The sequence below is a fragment of the Odontesthes bonariensis genome, chromosome 20 (genome assembly GCF_027942865.1).
Source record: "Odontesthes bonariensis isolate fOdoBon6 chromosome 20, fOdoBon6.hap1, whole genome shotgun sequence".
Taxonomy (NCBI): Eukaryota; Metazoa; Chordata; class Actinopteri; order Atheriniformes; family Atherinopsidae; genus Odontesthes; species Odontesthes bonariensis.
The window spans coordinates 7,964,782-7,989,972 of NC_134525.1; the positions used below are offsets into that span (position 1 = coordinate 7,964,782).

Consider the following 25,191-nt stretch of genomic DNA (forward strand, 5'->3'; position numbering starts at 1 on the left):
TGGGGGGCATAGAATGCATTACGTTTTTTGTCCCCACCACTTCTAAAACCAAACTGACGCCCTTGTCAGCACAGATGGTAAATGTGATAAAAGAAGAAGACTTAATTAGCATGGTGTCCTTAGCAGAACTGTTCCAACAGCATGCAGTTGTAAAACTCTATCTGTACTTTTTTATGCTTTATATTTTGTTTTACCACTTACTCAATTGGCTGCTTGACTCGATGTACAGACATCAGGGTTTAGAAACCTTCCAAGCAAGAATGTCTGACCTTTTTTCCCAATTGTAAGGTGGATATTCAGCTGCTTTGCACAGAATACTAGTCCTACGGTATTTTCATCAAAGCAAAGACATTTCATTAAGATCACCGGAAATTGAGTCATCTTTAAGACTTTTGAGTTATTACAAGACTGAAGTAACATTTCTGATTTATTCTGAAAAAACAAGAAGAAAAAAAACAGGTTCACTTATACCGAAGTAATTCCTCTAAATCAGGTGTGTGGTGGTGAATTTGTTGGCAGAAACACAGACCTCTGCTGCTATTTCCCCTGTTTTTATCTGATTTTGCTACGTTTACAATGTTTTGGGCTGTGTGAGCAACATGTGGACTTCTTCTGTGAGCGGTACAATAAAAAGGTTTTGTTTCTCTGATTCGCTACTTTTCTCTGTTACCATCCCAACTGTCTTTCACTTTCTGAATGTGCTCAAACATGACAGGGAAGTGGGAGAGCTTGAACGCTGCATTTAACAGATAACACCTCCAAATTTAAGCACTCGAGAAAAAACATCCGCTGTTTGACCCGCTTAAATTTCCACAACATTACCATGTGTTACAAACCACAAAAGCATCAAACCATGTTCCCTAATTCTGACTTTATTTGTCCAGCATTAAAGTAGAAATACTCAAGTCGTACAGATGATTGCCTCATGTCACAGTAGCTGAAACTGTGCAGCTCGATATGGCGAACAGATAGCAGTCGGTAAACAAAGTGAAGAGATCTAGAGTAAGATTTAGAAGTGAAACGTGTGGAACTTCCTCTGCGATCACAACTGAGCTGATTCTTAAATTGTAATTGTTAGAAAGAAACCTCATTCACATGCCACACAGCAGCAGCAACAAGCAGGTAACCATGGATACACTGCATTGAAGACCTTTCTTTCTCTCGCCCTATCCTTATTAGCTTTCCACTCTCCCTCACTTGTCTGAATCTGATTTCTCCTCATCCTCTAGTTTTGTTTCTATCTTACTGTGTCACACACTCCTTTGGAAAATCCTCATCCCGTGCTCAAACAGTCGTGATCTGGTCAACCACTCTGGTGCTGTCGTTCATTTCAACACACTCCACCTCCTGTCTCTGGCCCTCTCCTCCAGGCTGTTGGCCTCGGCTCTTGGAGGGGGGCAGGAAGGTAAGGAGGGTGGGCAGAAAGGCCAGAGTGTGCAGGGCCGAGCAGCCGGCCGTGAGGGTGAGGCAGCGGAACATTGTGCGAGTGAGGTTGGAGCGTATCAAGCAAACAGGCACCAGGGCGGCGCTGTAGCAGATGAGCGTCTGTAGAGAGGGAACGCCGTGCCTCTCCAGCACCACTCTGACCCAGTGAGTCCTGCTCTCACCCCGACCCGAGGCGAAGCCGCAGAGGAGGGGGCCACTGCAGTCCGCCGAGTACCCCAAAGCTGAGATCAGACACAACACAGAAATGCAGTCCAGCTCCACGCCCCATAAGGTCATGAAGCCCAGCACCCCAAACTGAACGGAGAGCAGGGTGAGACCCTGCCACACGGAGACCAGCGGCTCCACGACGGCCAGAGATGACAGACCCAACAGGAAGAGCACCGCCAGCAGTGAGTGTCTGAGGGGGGAGCTGACCGCTGCCGCGTACCGGTCCAGGTAGACGAAGGAGGGGTTAAAAATTAAAAAGCGGACCCGAGAAGTCAGAGACAGGCGGCGCAGCGTGTCCAGCAGCACTGACATCTCCTCGCGCTTGTTCTCCGTCGTCTTGGCGACCAGAAAGATGCGTGAGGCCGCCACATCGGGCTCCTCACCCTGGCCACGCTCTGCAAATATGATGTCGTCTGCAAAGTGGGCGAACTGCGGCTGGCGGAGGAAGGAGTGGCGCAGCGTGCGGGTGAAGTTCTCACGTGGCTGGCTGGTGGACTGGTTGCGGTCTGACAGGTAGTTCAGGTACGCCTCCAGCCAGCTGATTCGCTGGAAGCCTTTGGCATATTCCAGGAGGTCCCGCTGCACCGATGCATTCCAGTAGGGGGCGCTTTCGTAGATGTAGAATCCAATCACGGGGGAGTAGGAGCTGAAGTAACGCTGCTGGGCCCGAGAGTACAATACTGTTGCTGTATCCATGGCAACCAGTGCGCTGGGGTCAGAACCCTGGGTCACCTGTTGACGAAAGAAAAACATCCTGTAACACTGTAAAAGGAGCTTTTGTGCCTTTAAACTGTCACTTCTTTTTTTGCACAGTATTTTTATTAGGTCTTTTTCAAGTCGTGTGGGACATACAAGAGAAATAAGGATAATAGAATAAATAAATAAATAAATAAATAATAGTAACAAAAAATAAGTATGCCTATATAAAAAATAAAAAAATAATTTAAAGAAAATAATAATAAAAATAAAAATAAAATTAGCAAAACCACAGCACCAACTGAACAGGGCGTACACTTCAAGCAATGACAAATGTATTGCATCCCTAGTACTCTATGTACGTGGACAAATTCTCAAAGAAGAGATGAGTAGCCTATTATGGGTCTTATTAATGATCATTGTACTTAGCTAAGTGATCTAAAAAACTGTCCCTTCTATAAAAAAATCTTACCTGTAGGAAGCCCATCAGTCCAAAGGAGATGTAAACCAGGTACAACAGAACCACAAAGGGTTTGACATATGTGTTAGTGATCCAGTCTCCATAGCAACGGCGCACACACCCCAGCAAAAGGTGCGAGTCCTGAGGATGAGTATCCAAGCTTGTTGTGTTATGAGTGTGAGGGTGTGTGTGCGTATGAGCTACGTGTCCGTGCACACCGGGGTTGTTGCCCGTGTGCGTGAGTGTTAGGTTAGGATCTGGCGCGTGAGTGTGACCAACTCCATGTGGCGGATTGGTGGTTTGAGTCTCATCCTGGTAACGAGCGTACATCAAACAGCGGTACCAAGCCGGTTTGGAGTCCAGCCGGTCCTGCTTGGGGACCCGCCGGCAGAAGCAGCCGTGTCTGTACCCGGTCTCCATGTAGCCTGTGAACACCAGACAGGAACTGTAGAAGGACAACATGTAGACGTAGCTGATGGTGATGGAGAGGGCGGCGGTGCGGCAGAAGAGACGGACGGCCTCCATGTTGGTGAGCGGCGAGGCGGCCAGGCCCAGCGTCATCAGGTGGAGCATGGTGGAGCCGGAGAATCGCAGCATGACGTCCTCGAAGACGCTGGCCACGCGCTCCTTCACATGGTGGTCCTCCCGCGTTCTCCTCCACGATGACAGCATCTCGAAGGAGCCGAAGAGACCGTGACCTGAAATGAGAATAAACATCACATCAGAGGAAGGATTAAAAGGGAAAGCAACAGCTTAGTTTTGAAGGGAGTTTACCTTCATAATCCAGACAAAAACGCAGATTTGTAGGTGACAATATAACAAACGCCTCCTCTCACCTCTCAATATGGAGGCCGTCCGTCTCTTCCGCCGCACCGCCAACCTCAAAGGCAACCGCATTTTGAGGGTTTGATGTTTAAGCACCAAATATCTTTTAATTAACTTTATTATTGACGTGTTCTGACAGAATAATAAATCTAGACGGGAAAAAGCTGAATCGAAATCATGCTAAAGCAGCAGAATCTGTGCCACCTAAACATTTGGAATGGCTGCTGCACAGTGGATTCTATTCCTCTAAGTTCACCCACACTCACAGTTTTTATTATCAAAGTGTGAAAAAAATTAAAGATGTTCGTAAGAATCTCTCCATTTACAACCAGAATGTTAAAGGGATAGTTCGCCTCTTTTGACATGAAGCTGTATGACATCCCATATTAGCAATATCATTTATGAACATTGACTTACCCCCCACTGCGTCCTTTGAGCCGAGTTCCAGCCTCGTTTTGGCGTTGACAAAGGTAGTAGTGATGCAAATGTATTACTCTTTTGAACGCATATTGTTTTGGGAATCAAAACGCTTTATTTTTTAAGCCCCAGCCAACTAGCCGGACTACCTTTGTCAACGCCAAAACGAGGCTGGAACTCGGCTCAAAGGACGCAGTAGGGGGTAAGAAAATGTTCATAAATGATATTGCTAATATGGGATGTCATACAGCTTCATGTCAAAAGAGGCGAACTATCCCTTTAACTCTTAATCTTTGTTCTTGACGTACAACCACACATCCAGACTTTTAGATGCTTTCAAGTTTGGATTTTTTAAGGTGTAGAAATTCGATGCACATCAATATCAAAATACCCAATTTCTGACCAGAAGTTAATGCTTAATTGGCACTTAGGAGTCGACCGTTCGAGCACTCTATGTGCACTTAGACAGACCACAGATGATACACACAAGTGCTTCATAGCTCGTGATCAAACAGGACATTTAACAGCTAGAAGAAGAGCACACTCAGCCTCAAATGAATGGCACACCTCCAGCTACTTGTCAACAAGTTTGTTGTCTTTGCCACTTGCACTTGGGCAAAAAAGTAAATTTATGCAGCCTTATCTAAAACTGCAAAGTCACATGACATCTGCTTCCTCTCAGTTTAATATTTTTTCACTCATTTTGCATTGATTTATTCATTTTGACGCATCCATATGTAACAGAAAGTGTAATAGCTGCTTTTGAACTGTCGCCTTCTGCGGTATGACGGCACTCAGCCCTGTCTGAGGCAGCGGTGCATAACATGACGGATGTAATGCGCCATGAAATACAGCTTTTTGGGGAACTTTAACACCACCAGCTGACAAACTGGAGCTACAGCAGCACATGAGGACACAGCTAAAACCCAGTTTGTTGATACAAAAGTGATTGAAATGAAAAATGTGGAAAACAGAAGTGCCTTAAAAGAAATATCCTCCCTGCACAGATTTACAGCTTTAAATCACATCAGTAATATGTAAAGGTTGGAGATTTTAATATAAAGTCCATCTACCATGTCCAGTCTCACATGCATGCACATACATATTCATATATGTGCAGCAGATGGTTTGTAATGTTTTTTTTTTCTCCTTTCGGTGGTTGCCATAGCAGCCGTGAGTCACCACTGACACTTGCACACCCCTCCCCCTCTAGTGACCTGAGCATGGCGAAACCCTTAACACCTTGGCGGAGGCACACTGTACCGACACTTTAGCACAGAAGCAAGAGAGAAAATGTGCGAAAGAGATCTGTGGAGTGTGTGAGAGAAACGGTGATGGAGGAGGAGGTGGGGGGTCAACGTTGCCGGGAGAAGATGAAGCTGCGGATGGCACTTACTAAAGAATTTGATGTATCTAACAGCTTGAGACAGTCAAACACAGACTCACACACCCAGGCTCTGAGGCTCATATGTGTAACATGCATACACGTTTCATTGTGGTCAAACTGTTGCACTCTTCAGTTGTGTAATTATGGATTTGAGATAGTGAAAACTCTTGGTTTGATTTCTAGGTTGTGGCAGCACACAACACAAATATGCAGATGCTGAAATACTGCTGCCTCATACTGAGGATATAAAATGTATTAGTAATTATTATCAGTCTCTAATACATCAAAGATACAATATCGTACAAAAGTCTTGAGCCACCTGATGTTTCTTTGCTTCCAAGCAGCCAGACTTTCTTTTATTCTCCTTAAGTGGTCTTTAGCTATAGTTCACCAGGTTTTCTAAAGGTCTTTCAAAGTTATCGGGGTTTTTGGACATGAAAAAGGCTCCTAGCTCAAGGGATGAACGAGTGTTGTGTCTACACATAACAGACAACTTAGCAAAGAACCAATTTTAAATTGTATCTTTAGGTACTTTGTTACTAGCTGCCTGTTACAAAGACACATCATTTGTTCCAATTGCAAGATCTGAAAGTGATGTCCTGAAGAAGGAGGAAGAAATCCTGACACAGGAGCTGAGAGATGCATCTGGACCTTCAGCTGATCCATCTGTTGCTGGCCCAAGCCTCATCAGAAATGGGCTCCATGGAAGGGTGGCTGTCAAAAAGCCGTTCTTAAGGAAGGGAAACAGGGAGAAAAGGCTGAGCTGTGCCAAAGGACACAAGAAGTGGGCTGAAAATCAGTGGCAGCAGGTCTGATGGAGGGATGAATCCTCCCCAGAGCCCGGAGCTCAACATTACTGAAGCAGTGTGGGATCATGTTGGCAGAGAACGGAACAAAAGGCAGCCGACATCCAAAGAAGAGCTTTGGGATGTCCTTCAAGAAGCCTGGAGAACTATTCCTGAAGACTCCTTAAAGGGACTCTGTGTAATTTCTTCCCCCATCTAGTGGTGCAATTTCATTTTGCAAAGTCGAATGAATTTGCTCTCTAGCGCCTCGCGTTTTCAAATGTGCGTTGCAACTTGTTGAACTTCGGCAGGCGGTATGTGTCAAGATTCTCTTTTTCGCTTTTTTGGCGACGAGGATCCCTTCTCCTGTGGCGTGGCATAACTATGGTCTTCCATTGCGAACAAAAGCGCAGGCCGTTCAGGCTGGTTTATACCAGAGAATGTCTAATGGCGTAGACTGGCTCTGTTTATACCTGCGTGCAAACGTGATGTCAAAATGACGTCATTTCCGCTTGCAGGCCTGGCGTTGGGGAAAACGCGATTTGAAGTGCTTTATGTCCCTCTAGGCACTTCATCGTTTTTCATAGACCGGAAGGACATGGCAGCCTCCATAGAGCTTGCCCGCTCTATGTAGAGACAGACAAGTGATTCTTCACTCAGGAGGATAATTGAGATTGTTGACAGAGATAATTTTACACCAATGAGGACTAATTTATGAATGAATATGTTGATTTGAGCTAATAAATGACTTAATATATTACACAGTGTCCCTTTAAAGAAAGGACAGAAAGCTTGTCTGGGAGGGTTCAGACTGTGTTGGAGGATAAAGGAGCTCAGACCAGATAATGACTTTCAAGTAGAGTTTTGTAGACTGTATATGTATTTATGTAACTGAATGTGACTTTTCAGGTTCCAGATACTTCACTTCACCCTACTTCGTGCACACCTGATGAGTAACTGGAACAGATTAACTTTGTGCCTAATGTGTGTCCCTTTGAAGATAACAGGCCCTGTTTGAAATGCTTCTTGTGTCTGATTCCTCACGAATTTCCATCTTTAAAAGCTTTTTTTCTCTTCAGGATCCAGCTTTTCTCTGTCACAAAGCCACAGTACTGTTGCCTCACATGTCCTCCCACCTTTCTCCATCTCCCCACTTCAATCTTCTTCCTCTCTGCTGACCTGTCTTCCCTCTAACTTCACTTTAACTTTATTTCCTGCTGAGAACATCCCGTCTCGGCTTACATTTTGAGTCATATTTCACAGAGACCCCTCTCCAACTCTGCTCCCCTGTTTTCTGTTCGCACTGCAGTTATTCCTGACAGCAGCATCTCCTCCCCCACTTTTCTGAATTCTCTTCAGCCCTTTCCTTCATCTTATCTCTGTCCAAACAAATGAAACTATTTATCAAGTGAATTTAGGATTGAATAAAACCCAAAACAAAGCACAAACAGCCATACAGCTTTATTCGAGCTATTACACAGGCCGCATAAGTAAAAGAGGCAGAGGCGACAGGCTTTATATTTTGGGTAATACACAAAAAGAACAAATATAAATAGCTGCGAGTGTGCAGACACTACTGGGTGATGGAAAGTTTTCACACCACTTTAAAAACAGGTGGTAAACCCATCAGAAACAAAGTGTGAACAACCTTCTGTGTGTTTCATTCAGTAATATTTTCTTTCGTTCTTGTGATGAAATTTTGTTAATATTCAGCATTTTTCCAGCTAAACACAATGCAACTGCTCCTCCGTCAATCGAATATTCCGTCACGGCGTGTTGTTTTGTTTTTGATGTTGCTGTAGTTCATTATTCATTTCTGTTTGCTGCATGACAACCGTGTCTTGTTTAGTTGAAAACCCTGTGCCTGTTTTTTTGTTCTCATTACTCTGTGTAAATATGCTGCTCGCTTTTATTGTACGTGTTAGCTCAAAGTTCCTCGTTGTCTTTGCCATGCATTTGTACCTGCTTTTGTTTCCCAGTCTTTTACCAGGAACTTGAACTTCTATCTGTTGTTTGGCAGCGTCTGTAAACCAAAAGTAACGTATTCAAGCAAAAAAAGGGAGTTGAAAATGTTGCTGTTTTGTTCCTATCAGAGGGGATGATCAGAGGCAGAGCTGATGAACACCCACAACAACAGCAGGGTCCTTTAACACAGGACTGAATGCTGATGAAATACTTTCCCATTGCACTCAAAAGTCAGATGTTAGCTGGTGTTATTGTTTGCTTTTTTTTACCAGCAGGAAGCGACTTACTTCCCTGCCTCTGCAGCAAACTTCTGTTTGTTTCCTCCTGTGAATTTAATAGAATTTTTATTTTTCATCTTCTTCATTTTGGTCCAGTTTCCACAGTTACTGTAACAATAGTTTGCAGATCTTGAAGCCAACAATGATTTCATCCATTTTTTTCTCACTATCGATCAGCATGAAAGTGAGAAGATGTGAAGCAAGATGTCAACAAGCTCGGCTCACTTATATATATCACTAGATAGATATATATGAGTAGACCTGATATATGCTGCATTTGTCTCCTCACACACTGAAAATGCAGTGCAGGCCAAGGCTGAGGCCCACAGTGGTGTGTGATCGAGGTTTTAAAGTAGCACTAGAGAAGTTTGTAAAACCTTAAAATGACATGCTTCTGATTCATTTTGAAGTATTTATTGACTTTTTTATGCACATCCTGAAACTCCCCTAGAGCGTCTGGGGTGTTATGATACAGCAGTTCACAACTGTTTTTTGCTTTACAGCCATTTGACATTTTTGTGGGCTTTTGATGGAACCTTTTTGGCCTGGTCACCATGACAACAAATTCATGTGTATGGCTGCACATGTGCAGGGCTCAAACAAGGACTAGTTATGTCCCATAACTCTTGGAAAAAGATAAAGGAGAGCTAAAATCAACCAAATTCTCTCGTGTTAATTTAACTGCCCAACTTGCCCCGATCTATTTGAGATGGGATTATCATTTTAAAAAATGCATGCTTTTTCTAGTAGTAGTTTGAAGGTGTAGTCATGGAAGTATCCAAAACAAGACACAGGTTCAGGATGTGACTAACACAACGTGTGTTTACTTTTAGCATTGTAATTGTGAGTGTGTTATCAAACTGACATTAGCACTGAGCTTAAAGCACCCTTGTCATTTGCAAGTCTTGTTTAAAGAGAAACTTGGTAACCTTAGGAAGAAATGAGAGCAAACACAACTTGCAGGTCCCTCCCTGTCCCTCTCTGCTGCGCTTCAGCTCTGCCTCTGTAGCTCTGGCTTGGTCTGAGTAACCATGACGACAGTAGATTCCTACAATTGTTATTTGCCAAAAGAGTTTTTACACTTGGAAGAAATGAGAAAAGCATGAATGCTATTAAGTGCAATGGAAACAGTTTCAGGAAATTAAGTAAAGATATAATTCACTCATGCGTTTCCTCGGCTTTTGAGGTTTAATGGAGCTTTCTCTAATTCCAACTCTCAATACCTGTGAGTTGCCCATGTGCAAAACCAAACAAGTAATGACACTACAGTCTGGCATCAGTCTCTATGAGTGTGTGACCCTGAGCATGTGCATGTACGTGTCAACAGGTGCCAACCTGGATGGGTTAAAAGCGGAGGACACATTTCGTGTGTATGACTGTATGCATCTAATCTTAATAAAGACAATCATTTCTGTGGCGGAAAACTGCATGAACCAAAAATATGGCTTGCCTAGCAACATAATGTTGTTATATCATTAAAAAAAAAATTGAGTTTCTGTTCTGGATTTGTTCAAGAGTCCAGTCATTAAGTTAAAAATTCGAAACTGAGTGTTTTGGAACCTTTAGTTTTGATTTTTGCCTCCGGTCACAAAATGCATAAATGATGCAGTCATCTGCCCTCTCAGAAAGTTCATGCCCCACTACTTGTCAGTCATTTTGATGATCTGTCTGCTTTGAAATGGCATTTAGCCTGAGGCATGCATCAAAAAAACAGTCACAACAAGTACTGAAAGAGCAGATGTGAATGCAAGCAGAGAACAAAGCAATGGTTGATGGTTGCTTCCAACTCCCACGCATTAGCATCACTTTTCTTTGTTTTCTCCCTGCTTTTATCTGCTGTTGCTAAGACTCCCCTGCGCTCAAATATCATATCAACTTATTGAAAAGAAAAACACCCAATAATGCCAAAAACGCGAGTTTCTAATAAATGGATGGATGGTTTGTGAACATGAAAGAATCAACTCTGAACGTACCAAGCATGACGAAAGGGATGCCCAGGTATGTGGAGTTGTAGGTGGCTCCAGTCAGGTTGAGTATTCCAGCAGCAGTGAGGCCGGACAGCGTGACTGACAGCAGAGCCAACAGTCCCAACCACGGTTTGGACCTCACACAATCCCTCATGGAGCAGCAGAGGATGGCCAGCAACCCGCACACTCCCAAACTGGCCAACAGGGGGCGACGTGCCAGCACAGAGGAAAACTGGAAGTCTGTCCTCAGAGAGGACGAGGTGGAGGGGTAGAGTCCCAGCTTTGGATGCAACGCTGCAAAGTTCTGCAGCTCAGCACAGAAGGCTTTTTCCCACTGATTGGCACCCCGGTCCATCAGTCCGCCTCGGGCTTGGAGGTAGTAGGTGAGCTGCAGGGCCTTGGCAGAACGGACGCCTTCTCCCCTGGCTCCTGTCCCCTGAGATCGCACCATCCCACCGGCGCCCCAGCCCTGCACCCCACCCAGCTGGTGGCCGATGTATGCCTGTCGCCCATCCGCCAGCTGCGTGATCGGGTACTGCAGGACTGGGATGGAGCGGTTCGAGGCACGCGCCGACTGGATCTCCTCCATGGCACGGATGATGTCATCGATGATGCAGACGTTCTTGTCATCAGGGAGGCAGAGGTAGGAGAAGGAGTAGTTGAAGCTGTTGAAGCCTGTAGCTGGGACCGTCACCTGCATCTGATAGATGCGCCTGTGGAGCTACGAGTGGACAAAACAAGAAACAGAGAGGTGTATTCACTGAGCTGCATGGTGGCTAAACTCTGAGCAGAGTAAAAAGTTCCAAGTGTGAGCGGCTCATTCACCTTCTTTGTGTTCTAGATATCTGTTCGTGTAAATAACAGAGAAGCTGTGCGGGGGAGTGTGTGTTACTCAACAGGGTAGCAATAGTTGTCTCAGTGTCCTCCTCCGTTTCTATGGAAGGAGGACAGCAGTGCCAGCATCCACTGGTGCTGGTTACCAAGCAACAGGCCTGATGCCAGTCTCTGCCACAGTGAACGTGGACAGAGCTGACTTCTCCCTCAGAGTACTGCATTGACTTAAAAGAGGCAGAATCTGCAGTGGTCTGCTGAAAATGCTTGAAAAAATTTGATCGAGCATTTGTCTTACGACAGAGCAGAAACTTACACTGTTAGCAGCTTCTCTGTAGGGTTTTAAAACATAAAATACAAGCACCTCATTTAAAATTAATTCAAAGCTCCAATCCAAAATGTTCCCAAGTCCAGCTCAAGCTATTTAAATGTCCTAAGTGAGAAAAGGATTTGCCAAAATATGGATCCTGCTGCTGTAGATAACTCCATGAAGATGCAGGTATGTAATAGAATCTGAGGATAGACTGCTACAAACAGCTGGAAGCTATAAAATCAACTTTCAGCTCAACATTTTGTACCCCACTCTATCACATATGAGCAAGCTGTTGTGAGCAAGCTGTTGTGAGCAAGCTGTTTGCTCATATTAATAGCAAATTAACTAGTATCAGTAAATTAATTTATAGATTTTCAAATATAGGTTTGCAATACTCTAATATCAGTCCCACTTCTACAGTTGTCGTGGTTAGTAGTTTGTACAGAAAGAGTTGCTCTGCAGGGCGGGGCTCTAGAGGCAGAGCTGAAGCACAGCAGAGAGGGATAGGAAGGGACCTACGAGTTGTATTAATTTTATTTTCTTCTTAAGATTACCATGTATTCTTTAAATAAGACACTCAAAACAACAAGCAGCGCATTAAGCTCAATGATTAATGGCAGTTTGATAACATACTTACGACAAAGCATAAACTAAACACAAGTAATGTTAGAGATTTCCACATTCTGAATCTGTGTCTTCTTTTTAATAATACCATTATTTCACTTTCATGTAGTAGCTCCTACTTGAGCAGTGCATGAACTTTGAAATGATAATGTGGTCTCAAGTTGATCAAGGCAAGTTGTGCAATCAAGAATTTGGCAAGTTATTTGCTCTTTGGCTCCCCCTAGAGTTGTGGAATTTAATACCACTGTCATGAAGACAGGCTCTGTGTGAGCCCTGCACATGCACAGCCATACACGTGTCATTTTTTGTCATGCTGAAGAGGCCACAAAGGTTCCATCAAAAGCCCACAAAAATGTCAAATAATCCGAAAGCAAATTAAATCGAAACGAGTTAAAAGCAAATAGTTCACAAACTTCTCTAGTGTAGCTTTAACGGAAGGGACACTTGCAGCATTTGACTGTGGTGCTTGCTGCTGCACTGCTGCTAATCTACTGTGGAGACAATTGAAGTCATAGAAACACCAAACAGTGTAACGACATGGGACATTAAAAGCTGCTGCTGTTAGCTAGCTAGCATTGGCATCAGCACTGCAGCTAATTCATCTATGGGAAGCCGATTATTAGTTGGTGGTCCCTCCCCTTCTGCTCCATTGCTCCCCACACCACTTCTCAATGAATAAACCTTGTCTTAATTCAACCCATGTTGTTACAGCGTCTGCTCTGGGGTCTTTTTGTCAACGGGCATAGGCACTTGCCCGTAACACAACATCTGAGCCTACAATTCTACCAATACGATTCACTTGTACGACACACAACCTTCAGTTGCAAAAAACGGCTTCAATTTATAATCTATGAGTGCATTTTTTTCCTTTTTTTGTGGATAACTGGATGCATCCTCACATACCTAGGAGCAGAAAAAAGGTTTTGTTTTTACTGCCTTCAAAAAACAAGAGTACATTTACTCACTTTTATGTAGTGACATTAAACATTTTGTTCTAAAAGAAACCATTAAAAGCTTGAATACCCATAAAGCACATTTCAGTCAATGGACTCTTATTGTGAGTGGAAACCCTGTCTTCCCCCCACTATCGCTGACATCTCTGTCTGCCGACACAGGTTACTGAATGCAACAAGTTCAGGCCCCATCTCAAAGGGATTTTTAAACTGTGAAGCTCGGCTGAGAGAAAAGGGAGACACAAAACGAAGAGTTACAGAATCTTCAACCCCACAGATGGTATAAGATTATTTGAGAGTGGATTTATCCCTTTATAGCGTTCTTTTCTCTCAAATTGTGGCAATCCTCAACGGACTAACACCGTGTTCTCTCTACATGTAAAGTGGGTCAGAACAAGCATTTACAAACTCATCTCACAAAACAGAGCTCGTTGTCTCAGACCTATTAGTCAGCAAATCTTAAATGAATTGCTCCTAGGGACTTAAGATAACAGTCATACAGAGGCTTTGTGATCAACATCCTCTGCTTCATCACTGAGAATAAGAAGGAAACCTTCATTTGTGCACAGATCCTTCACCTCTTTGAGTGTTAATGGAGGTTTATGTTTAAAGCTGGTATACATATAGACGCAGCCTCAGTTCCTCATATACAGCAAAGATGACAAGTCAGCTCTTCCAAGTGTAAAGATAAGTCAGTCAGTCTTAGTGCTGGATGAAGGCTATTTGAGTCTTTCTAATACACACATTTTTTTATTTCCCTTTATTCACTGTAAACGCGTTTTATTGGGTCATTAGGCGACTTTTCTTAAGTTTTTTTGTTTGTTTGTTTTATCATTTATTTGCTTATTTGTTGGTGAAAATCCTAATATATTTAATCTTGTTCTCCAAAATGCATACCGTTAGAATGGTGTCCAGGTGAACTGGGTCCAGCATGCTCCCCTTTCGGGTGGTGACGATCACTCGCCCGTAGCGGCCCGGCGTCTGCAGGTCGGAGTAGAGCGCGTGCTTGGAGCGGTTCACGGGGAACAGGCTATCCACCAGGTTTCCCTCTATCTTGGCCAGGCTGTGCTTGGGCGCGAGCAGGCTCTCCACGTCCTCCTCCACGCGGTACCGGCTGAAGCTGGCCCCCAGAAGGATGGACAGCAGCACGGGCGCCGAGGCGAAGAACACCGGGTGGCTTGCCACGAACCGGCCAAGCGCGTGGAAGGAGGTCCTCAGGCCCGCATGCAACACCTGGCGCAGCATCCTAGCGTGCGGCCGCGGCTCGAGCCTCTCCCACCGACCTGAAAGCCCCGGAGCACTGCTGAGCATCAGGGGCTGCCGGACGCATCGGTGGGCTCCGTCTCTGAGCGGGAGATCACCAGCCAGGATAATCCAACCCTCCTTCGGTCACAGGCGTGCCCCTTTACCCGGAGTTCTCTCATCCGCTAGAATAACGCAAATAACAGAAGGCTGCTAAATGGTCCAGCATTTGCCTGCTCTGTGGTTACAAATAAATCTGATACCCTAGTTTACCTTTGATGGCCACAACCCTGATGTGTCCAGCGCCTTCAGCGACTTGCATGACTCTGTGCGCAACAGAAAAAAAAACGCAGAGCAGAAGAGTGTTCATATATGACTTTTTAAGCGTCTCCCAGAAACTAACGATCCCAGTAGTTTGTGCACTTAAGGCAGACTGAACGACACTGAGGGCTGGCGGCAAAGACCTGGTGATGACGGAGATCATCCGAAAGCCGCTCTCAGACCAAGATGTTGTTCTACTCCACCCTGCATCACACAACCCAATGGGTGGGCAAGGTGGGTGGGTGTGTGGATAGGTGGGGGTCGCAGGCTGAGGTACGTGGCGTGAACGCACCGGGGATGCCGGTGGATCTGTTTGTCATATCAGCCTAATCTGGATTTGCCTCTGCGGCAGAAAGCTTCCTGTCGTCCGCCCTCTCCTCACCTCATCTCCCCGGTGGCCTGGCACAGCTCTGGTTCATCCGCAAATAATTACCGGCTTTCAAAGCGGGGATCGTTTTCTCTTCTTACGCCTCTTTTCCTTCTCTCGTTCAGCTCCGCGTCCGTTTCCTCTGCCCCGCCTCTTGCTTTTAGGATGCAGGGAAACAAATACTATAAAAGGAGTGAGTCGGATGACATGAATGATATCTAGGAATTCGGCGAATTAAAAACACGAAGTCATATTTAGGTTTTCTGATTTGCAATTCTCTGTTCATTCCATGCGTATTTTTCTCAGAGTTCGCGTTTGCTCATTTTTATTTTACAGCATGTGCTTGGCGCAACTTTTTCATTTTTCCTCACATGAAGTTCATCTTTGCTGCAGATATATTTCTTGCTGTTGCGTTGCCTGTTGCCAGGATACCAGATAAATTACAGTCTTATTACAAGCCCTCGTTTCTATAGAAATGGTGATGCCACACATCGCCATAAAACACACAATAGAGCAACCACACACCACTCTCTCCCGGCATCACACACACCTGCTGACTCCCAATCTGCTTAGGTTCCTGATACATGACATTAAAAGGAAAAGAGGCGGAGGGAGCAGGGAGGAGAGATGTGGAGATGATAATGAGTTCAGACAAACTGAGATCACACTCCTCTCTGATTGTTGGCCTGTGTGCATTTGTAAGTAGACCTCGTGGGACATTAACAGTTCTCTGCTTCTAATCATAAATCAAGGCTGGTTTGGATTCACAACACGCTTTGAAAAGTTCCCTGTGTTTGCATTGATCCAACAGGAATGGTACAGTGTTTAAAAATAGCTTTGGCATCAGTGGGCTATAAATAACTTGGGCAAAGTGACTGGAATTTGAAGATTTCATAGTGAGTTAATCTGTTCATCCCATAGCCTGGCCACATGTCACCGGGTAAATCAAAGAATCCTTTTGTTATAACTGGACTTCCATTTGATCATTTTCTACTTGAGTCATGAAAGCTAAAAAAAAAAAAAAATTGGGCAGATTGACCTTTTTGTGACAATTCCCTTGTTCAGCGCTCCCAAGTATCCAGTATGGGGTTTCTGCAGCTCTCATGGCAAAGCACATCACTCTTGGCTCTTTTTGCTGCTGTTTATACAGATTTTAAACTTTAGGCATGCCATGACATGTTCTAACATACCAAAATAATTCTCTCACAGTATAGCTTGAAGTCTTTCTTCCTTTTACTAATTAGTACAGCACCAAAATGCCAAAAATGTGGGTCCTGAAAACCCCCCTACTCAAAGTTCCCTACTTTATAGCACCATGCCAGCATTAACAAACAAAAGAAAAATTGAAATGGGAACATTTGTCCACATGTCCAAAACGCTTGGTTGAACCTTGTGGGATGGCACCATATCCCTAAGCTGTCGAGCATTGTTTGAATCCCGACCCACAAATGGTAAACTGTTATAGCTCCAGTGACTGTTTTGATTTGTATGATAGTGTTTTTTCTTCACAGCATGTATATTAATTCTAACCATGCGATTTTAACTCCTAACCCTAACAATTTAAGGCTGAGATGGCTGTAGAAAGTACAGAATCCAAAGTGGGAGAGATGTAGAAAAGTGCAATGACTGTGGAAAACATTGTTCAGGACAAGTCTTGAAATAGCAATCCCTTGTATGAGCGTCTGTGGACTACTGATATCCACTATCTTGTCCTGTCCTATATAAATATTTGACACGACAGAAATGTGGAAAATAGATGTCGTGATGTAAGAACAGGTATGAAGATGTGGAAAGTCTACATGCTGGCAAATCAAAACTCAGGCTGCATCTGTGTAGGGAACAGAGTGAGGAAAATGTAGCCGTGTGATATTGGAGTCCTGCAAACTGCAACGTTTTGCGCTTTGGATCAAAGAATTTATTGCAGAAAAAAAAACCTTAACAGATGGTTTATTTTATTTATTTATTTCCTTTGTGTAGCCAGGAAGATCTAATTGAGATTCAAGATCTCTTCTTCACAGACTCAAACTGAATGATTGAAAATTCTTTGAATTGGTTTTAAGGTATTATGTGTTTATTGTTGATAGGCACACCTTTATAGACTTATCATAGGGATTCCTAAAACTGTCCCAAAAGTAGGCAAGTAGTTCACAAATAAAACTGCAGGACAAAGTTGACTAATCGCATTTTCACCAATTCATTGTAATCATTTAAAGAAAAATACGAAAACGTTGTATTTTGGGATTGGAGGGGATACGGACTACCACACAGGAGAGTTCTGTGTTTGCCTCCCATACAAACCAGTTCATGGACCTGAATTTCTAAAAAATTAGGTTGAAGAAAATATGGTTTGTGTGAAAGTACACACAATGATTTCCTTCTAGCCCACATTAGAAGACTACTTTTTATGGCCGCTGGCCCATCTGTAAACAAAACGAATATTAAGGAGGTTTCTGGAGAAGGTATGAAAGAAACTGTGGAAAATGTGAACAATTAGTTTAAAGGGATAGTTCGCCTCTTTTGTCATGAAGCTGTATGACATCCCATATTAGCAATATCATTTATGAACATTTTCTTACCCCCTGCTGCGTCCTGTGAGCCGAGTTCCAGCCTCGTTTTGGCGTTGACGAAGGTAGTCCGGCTTGTTGGATGGGGGCACAAAAATAAAGCGTTTTGCATCACAAAATCGTTGTGCAGGAAAAAGTCAGACCTCACAATCGCTTGGCGCTATTTTCTCTCCCTTCGTATTACTGCGTGCTGCCGCCTGCCGACAGCCGCACCTGTTACGGTGCTTACTGCTCGGTCTGCACGGTTTACACAGCACGCAGTGATACGAAGGGAGAGGAAATAGCACCAAGTGATTGTGAGGTCTGACTTTTTCTGGGTGAACGTGTTTGTGATACAAATGTATTACTCTTTTGAACACATATTGTTTTGAGAAGCAAGACGCTTTATTTTTGTGGCCCCAGCCAACTAGCCGGACTACCTTCGTCAACGCCAAAACGAGGCCGGAACTTGGCTCACAGGACGCAGCAGGGGGTAAGAAAATGTTCATAAATAATATTGCTAATATGGGATGTCATACAGCTTCATGTCAAAAGAGGCGAACTATCCCTTTAAAACTGTTCGAATAAAACCGTTTGTTTAGTTTCGTGCCTCAGCTCTTAAGGGGCTCAACAAGTAACAGCACGTACATTGCAGTGTTTTTAAAATTCTTTATTCTACAGAGTTATAGAAATAAGTAAGCATGTAGGACACGTCCATTATTTTACGTTAATCTTTGCAAAGAAGCGAGACTTGAATCGGTAGTCAGTGGACCAAACCATTGTAGCATTTCAAAGTGTATTTATTAAAACTGGACATATTAAATGGATAAGCTCATCTTTCCATAGAAAATATTAGAAATATATTTAAGGAATATCTACTTATCGCCACTGAGGTCCTAATGAAGCCACTCAACCCACACCTGGTTAACCAAAGTGTGGAAATGTGCATCCACCTGCAGTTTAATGATCATCAGATAACTATCATTTCCCAGAAAATGTTAAATAAAAACAGATAAATACGTGGAAGCAACATCTGCACACATGCCCTAATACATTATTGAATTAAGCCTCAATTAGCCTTTAATCCCCATTACTAGTCCAGCGAGACAAAAGCGGTGAAGGAATGACACAATAAATGTCTCCCTGGGGAGGAAGGAAGAGCAGAATAGAAAATGAAAGGCTGCAGAGATGTAAGGGGCTTGGGGGCAGTTTCTGATAGCAAAAGTACTAATTAGTGTCCCGGAATGATTTATAGAAATCAGGATGGGGCCTGTGTAGGGTAGGAAAAGGAAGGTGAAGAAAATGAATGGAATGCTTTAAAACAGGGCTATTTCTTAAATTTCTTTTCAGGCAATTTTCTGCATCTAAGTCGGAAAGTGGAGAGCACACTCGAGGGGTTGAACAAGGCAACCAAACAAATACACTTTAAGTGCGATGGAGGACCTTTAAAGATTCTACTGTCGACACGCTGTCATCGATGTGTTTCCATGCTTGGGTTGTGCATTTTATTTGACCTCATGTTCATCCATTTGGCCTACATTATTAAAGAGGGCTACCGTATAGGGACAAGAGCAGATATCTACGAGGCTTCTCTCTGTGTTTTTACCTTTCCTAACCCGCCAGCCTTCCTTCTCTTCCACCCCTCCCATCCCCCAATCCATCTGTTTTGGTTGAGGCCATCCATTAATAAAGAGTCTGTCCTTTCATTTTATATTTCCCTCCTCCCTTTGTATTATTTATTTAACAATCTATCAACGTTTTGGTGGAAAAACTTAAGCAAAACTTGAGAAAAACTGATGGGTCCACCTTCCTCTGACGACTGAGACAAACAAGAAATTATTAAAAGAAATGAAAACCTGAACTCATCCAGTCCTCTCACCTATAAAAAGTGTAACTACATCCACCATAGCTCTTTTCAACTGCCACAAAAGCATGTATTACAGGCTGACTGTTAACACCTCTAAGTTAAATCGGTCTAAAAGCTGATGGTGGATTTCACAGCTTCGTCATGAGAGGTGTTGCACTTAAGCTGAGTACAGTCGCAACAACCAAAAAATGTGTCAATTACCTGTTTTCATATTATTATCTGTAAATTCAGTTTGGACATTCCCTCTCAGAAACATTGAAACGAGGGCTGGGCGCGTTAACTCGTTATAATCGCGTTAACTCGTTAATTATTTAACGTCAATAAATATTTTATCGCGCAGGTTTTTTGTTGTTGAAATTTTTAACAAATTAAAAATTACAATTTTTTTGGGCTTTTGTGCCTTTAATGGATAGTAAAGTTCAGAGAGACAGGAAGCAGGGGGCAGAGAGAGGGGGAACAACACGCAGCACAGGGCCGTATGATGCGGAACTCGAACCGGGGCCAGCTGCAGCGAGGACTATAGCCTCTTGTACATGGGGCACCTGCTCAACCCACTACGCCACAAACCACCCCTGTTTTATTATTTATTTTATTATTGTAAAAGTCTGTTGCTCACAGGCTTTTATTTTGTAAAAGTCTGTTGCTGTCTGCCGCGGAACCGGAAAAGAAAGTAATCGGCGGATCCACCAAACATGGAGAAGGGTACGGAACTTTTACTCGGCCATTTTCATTTTAAAGTTCTTCCAGACGGCGGAGTCGACAGAACCAAAGTCATCTGTAAACACTGCCAAGTTGAATTGTCTTCTCAGCGTAGTAGTTCCAGTCTAAAATATCACTTAAAGGCAAAACACACAACTGATAGCAGCAAGTCATTCAAGGAAACAGACAGTGGAGCGAGGCTTCTACATAAAAACTACAGAAAGATGCTGATGTTAAAAGTGTGTTTGCACAACAAATGTTATGGCACTTTCATTCATATGGCAGCACATTTAAAATAAAACTAAATGCTAAAAGCTATACACTACTTTTGAATTCATTTTTGGATTTTGCGTACAAATGCGATTAATCGTGATTAATCGGGGAAATCATGTGATTAATTAGATTAAAAATTTTAATCGTTGCCCAGCCATTATTTATACTAAACAGTCTAAGTATGATTAACCATAATGAATCATTCAGAAAGAACAGGAATCTTAGAGTGAATATGCTGTACAGTACGCAGTGATTTACAGGTTACAGAAACGGTAATATAGTACTTTTTGCTCTTTATGCACTCCTTTTATAGAATTAAAATGCTTATCTTTTCTTTTTCTTATTGTGAGGCTTCACAATATTCCTATTGTGAGTTAACAGTAGTTTTGTTGTAATTGTTTGCAACAACTAGCAGTAGTTTGCATACTTAGTTAGCTTCACAGCTAGCTGTAGCCTGCAATGTCGCAGTCCATGTCAGATGATATATCTTCTGAACACTACTTTTGGCGTACCGTGTTACAAGTTTGCAGTGAACAACATAGTGATGAAAAGTCACGAACAGCAGTAGAATATGGCTAGTTCAACATATAGCGGACTAAGTGGGAAATGAGTAGACAAATAAAACACTGCCTTAGCTGACTTGACTGGTTTATGTTTGGTGACAGATCCTTAATTCAATGACCTATTAAGCATAAGCAAGAACCTGTCTTCAAATGTTTTTTTATAGATGTGGCTTCTGGAAAAGCCTGATGTGCTCTGATTGGTCAACACCGGTGTTCTCATCAGGTACCGCCTGCCATTCTGCAGAGTGAGAAAGGATATGGCCAGCTTTGGTTAAAGATTAACAGCCTCCCTTCATTCATTGTGAGTGTAACTTATAGACAAACCTGACAAGAATGCATTTTATCTAAGAAGCTATCAGCTGATGACGTCAATGTAATTTTTAAAGGGTTCATTTATTTTGTGATATTGCTATCGTGATTTTATTCTGTCGTTTTAAGATCATGTGACTTAGCTTGAGGTCTCTCCTTAAATGATCATTTACATACTTTATAACACTTTTTATGAAAATATCCAAAGTTTTCTGCAGTGCTACAGCATTAAAGTTCTTTAGATTATGTGTCTCATTCACTTTCTTTTTCATTTTAAAAAGAATATTCTTAGATATTGTGGTTTTATTAAGCTAATGCTCATCGGGGACAGCCCATCAGTTCTCTTTTTCAGTCTAATGGTTCTTGGCTATCTATCCAGTCAAAACATCGTCTTTCTAAATACCACTTGGACATTAGCTCATGCTAGACAGGAGGCTGTAAGTGGGGATGATGGAGGAGGGAGATCATCAGGAGGGCCATCGGATGAGAAATTCTGTAAAGTTGTCTTCAAAGCCCTCTCGTAGATTTGATTACAGTAGCTGGCCAGAAGCAGAGAAGACAGATGCAGACGGATGCAGATAAAAAGCTGCTCATCCTGACTCTCCTTTATAACCGCAGAAGAAGGAGGCAGAACAGATAAAAATTAGGCAGCTGGGTGACACAAGCCTGATGAAAATACTGAGAGAGGCCCCACGACTTCAACAGCGCCTGAGGGGAAACCTTGTTAGCTGAACGGTCAGAGAGTGATATCTGAGGACAGCTATTTTCACCTCTCAGAGAGCTGAATTTAACCTCTTCAACACTTCGAAAAAGAGACACGGGCATGTTTTACCCACCATTTATTGGATAGAAACAGAACTGTGTGACAGTAAAAATACATGTCTTACGCAGCAGGTTAAAACTGTAGTTGATGTTTATGTGCTCCATCTATTGCTACGTCCATATGAGGAGAAGTTGGTAGAAACTCGAGATAAGTCTTTATGTTTATAATGTCCTTTATGTTGTTTTTTGCCTTGTTTTGAACCTTTGTGGTGCAGGATGGCTCCGCGGGAGAACCTTCAATTCCGTTGTACCTCCACAATTCTATTCTATTCTAAGTTTTTTAGGGTATGATGCCACCATAAAGCAGAGTTGCTCGTTGTCAAGAGTTACCAAAAAGAATGTGTTTTAATAGTATAGCAAATATCTGGAATTTCTGCAACTAACATTTCATAACATTTAAAACATGTACAAAGTATTCACATAATGGCCAAATCTACCCTGAGAGGACTGGCTTTCATCTGAAAGCCAAAAAAGACCCTTTTTTCATGAATATTTATGTACATCAGTGTGAATCAACAAAAAAGCTCAGACTATACAAAGTAAATAAACTAAATAATGAAAAATTATGTTTCTAAACAGTTCAAGTATCAAAAGTTTATCAAAAGAGAACAAATGCAGCAATTTCAATAAATAGAGGTGGACAAATCCCACAAAGGTCCTGCAAATACAGTATATCATCACTGTCAAAGTAGAACTAAATAAATATATAAGATATTTTTAAAGAATACACAAATAAAAAAGGTCAGAAATGTGGTTTAACTTCCAGGTTTTTGAACATTGAACCTTTCAATCCGCTGCTCTGGTTTCAAAACAGCACAAAATTTATTGCATTTTTTTTTTTGTGATTCTTGTGGCCAATATTTGACTCTCTGATTTACTCGTGCTGTGGTTGTGTTTAATCGGGGAAGGATTCGGGTTACAAATCAGCAGTTTAATCACACTCTATGTCAATTTTACAACCGCCATTAAAGTAGATTTACCTCAATTCAATGACGTAATGGCTTAAACTCGGGCAGTGGCTCGCTTTTAACGACTCTGTAAGCACAGAGCACTGAGGTCGCTGCGCGGGCAGGTTTTTATGTTAGTATGAAGTTAGCAGTCATTTCCTTTTATTCACATCTGTATTTATTTATCTTTTGTTTCCCCATTGCATTTATCGCCATGTTTCCTTTTTACATTAACCTTTCTCTGTTTTTTCATTCCTGCAAGCATTTTGCTTTGTTAGAAGCAACATAGTCCTATTTCATAAAATGGCCCAAGAAACTGTAAGTGACAACCTCTGCTTTCCGGTACTCCAAGTTCTGCTACTTCCTGTCAGGCAGCTACGATACAAATAGCTTGTTTATTCAACAGACTATGACACTTTGCATTTTCTCCCTCACAAACTGACCTGCTAAAAGCATATTAATTGTTTATAGTTTAATAGAAAAGCTACGCTACATGGCTGACTATTTTTAGGTCATAGTTCATACTGTAAGGTAAGCTAGCTGCTAGCGCCTTTAGCCTTCCCCAACTCGGGTCTCTGTGGCCTCCGGTGACACCATTTGAGTGACATTCCCCATCATTTGCATAATGAAGCAGAAAGGCATGCAGGAATGTACAAAAACAGAAAAAAAATATGTAAATAAAAAAAAAAAATGAAGATATTGTGCTTTGGAAACTAAGTAAATAGGGTGTTGACACAAAAATGTATGGACGCTGTTAGAAATGAAAGAAAAAAAAACTATTTTACCTTCTATACATAAGTATTGCATAAATGTAATGTTTAGTTGTTTTTGTATTTATTTTAGATTGTTTTTACTTCTCCTTATTTCTGTTGTTTGTTTCCATAAGATTGCTCTAAAATCCCCATAATGTAGTCAACTTTTGACCGATTTTAAAGCAGTTTGCTTATTTTTATAAAGACCCTGCCTTTAATCTGTTATATCGTAAGGTTTTCTTGATAAAACGTGTTTTTTCTGACCCAAAACTCTGTCTTTCTTAAACAATGCAAATAAAATCTCTATTTAATCTTTATGTTGACTAACCCCAGTCAGGTTTTGCATATATATTGTTTTTCCCATCGCACTTCAGGAGGCTGCTCTTCTGTTATTTTGTTTATAAAATGTAAAATAAAGACTTTCATGAAAGAATCACAAAAAAACTTTGTAAGAAATGTGATACATATAGATATGTTTCAATATTTTGGACTTTTGCACAAAGTAAGGTCTGCTGTAAAGGGAAGACTTGTCTATTGGCTTCAGCTCAGTGTTGCCACTGTATATATTGTGTTTGTTCAGCAGCCACATCAGCGGATATAGCAGAGAAAACAATAAAACCACATCATCATTTTTCAGAGCATCAAAATGACAACAATTGAATTCTTCCTTGGCTAATAAAGAGAGCCTGATAAAGTCTTCATAAGACAGAATGTCTCAGAGCTGAGCTCAGACGAAGCTAACGTAGTGCTCGCCTTTTAATATTTCAGTTGGGAAACCAGCAATATTAAAAATAATACCAAATATTAGTTAAAAGGAGGATGTATGAGAGCGGCAATTACGAGAAAGGAAAAAGTGAGCAACAGCTGTTTTACCCATTTAGTTATCCGCAATCGAAACTGCCATTGTTGATGAATGGTAGAGCCAAAGAACGGTCGCCACAGGCCTAATGCTGCTCACATATCTAGTAGAATCAGATCTCTCCTCATTATCATCCATCTCTCTTGCCGCACCCTCCCTTCTCTTAATGAACCCAACACCCACCAACGCACCCTAACAGACTGAGGCATCGGACTTTTTCTAATTGGCATGAATTGATGAGACTGCCACCGGGTGATGCCACAGGTACATGTCATTAATGTTACCCCTGCTGTTTACTGTAAGACCAGCTGAGAGCCACACATACAAACACGCAAACAGCATCTGGATCAAGAGTCTCCTGTAACACAGAGTAGGTTGCTATGGGAACTGCTGATATAAATGAATGAGATGTGATCTGTGGCGCTCTCTGAGTGTAATAGCAGGTCCGGAGGAAAATCAATAAAAGGACATGC

General features: G+C 42.3%; 1 protein-coding gene across 1 annotated transcript; it reads right to left on the minus strand.

The window, feature by feature from the left end:
* Nucleotides 1–863: 863 nt before the first annotated feature.
* On the minus strand, nucleotides 864–15,225 carry ptchd1 (patched domain containing 1). The gene is made up of 5 exons (XM_075452778.1): nucleotides 14,670–15,225; nucleotides 14,052–14,581; nucleotides 10,440–11,154; nucleotides 2,822–3,507; nucleotides 864–2,385 (listed from the first exon to the last, which is right to left on the minus strand). The coding sequence occupies exons 2-5, from the start codon at nucleotides 14,463–14,465 to the stop codon at nucleotides 1,285–1,287; spliced, it is 2,916 nt and encodes a 971-aa protein (XP_075308893.1). The 5' UTR covers nucleotides 14,466–14,581; nucleotides 14,670–15,225; the 3' UTR covers nucleotides 864–1,284.
* Nucleotides 15,226–25,191: the final 9,966 nt, after the last annotated feature.

What these genes read in the sequence shown, in the direction of transcription:
- ptchd1 (XM_075452778.1), bottom strand. Translation starts at nt 14,465, where the DNA reads ATGCTCAGCAGTGCTCCGGGGCTTTCAGGTCGGTGGGAGAGGCTCGAG. An exon ending in CATCCCTTTCGTCATGCTTG is followed by an intron (nt 3,508 to 10,439) that starts GTACGTTCAGAG and finishes TTCTCATTTCAG; the next exon opens with GTCACGGTCTCTTCGGCTCC. An exon ending in GACTGATGGGCTTCCTACAG is followed by an intron (nt 2,386 to 2,821) that starts GTAAGATTTTTT and finishes TTTCGTCAACAG; the next exon opens with GTGACCCAGGGTTCTGACCC.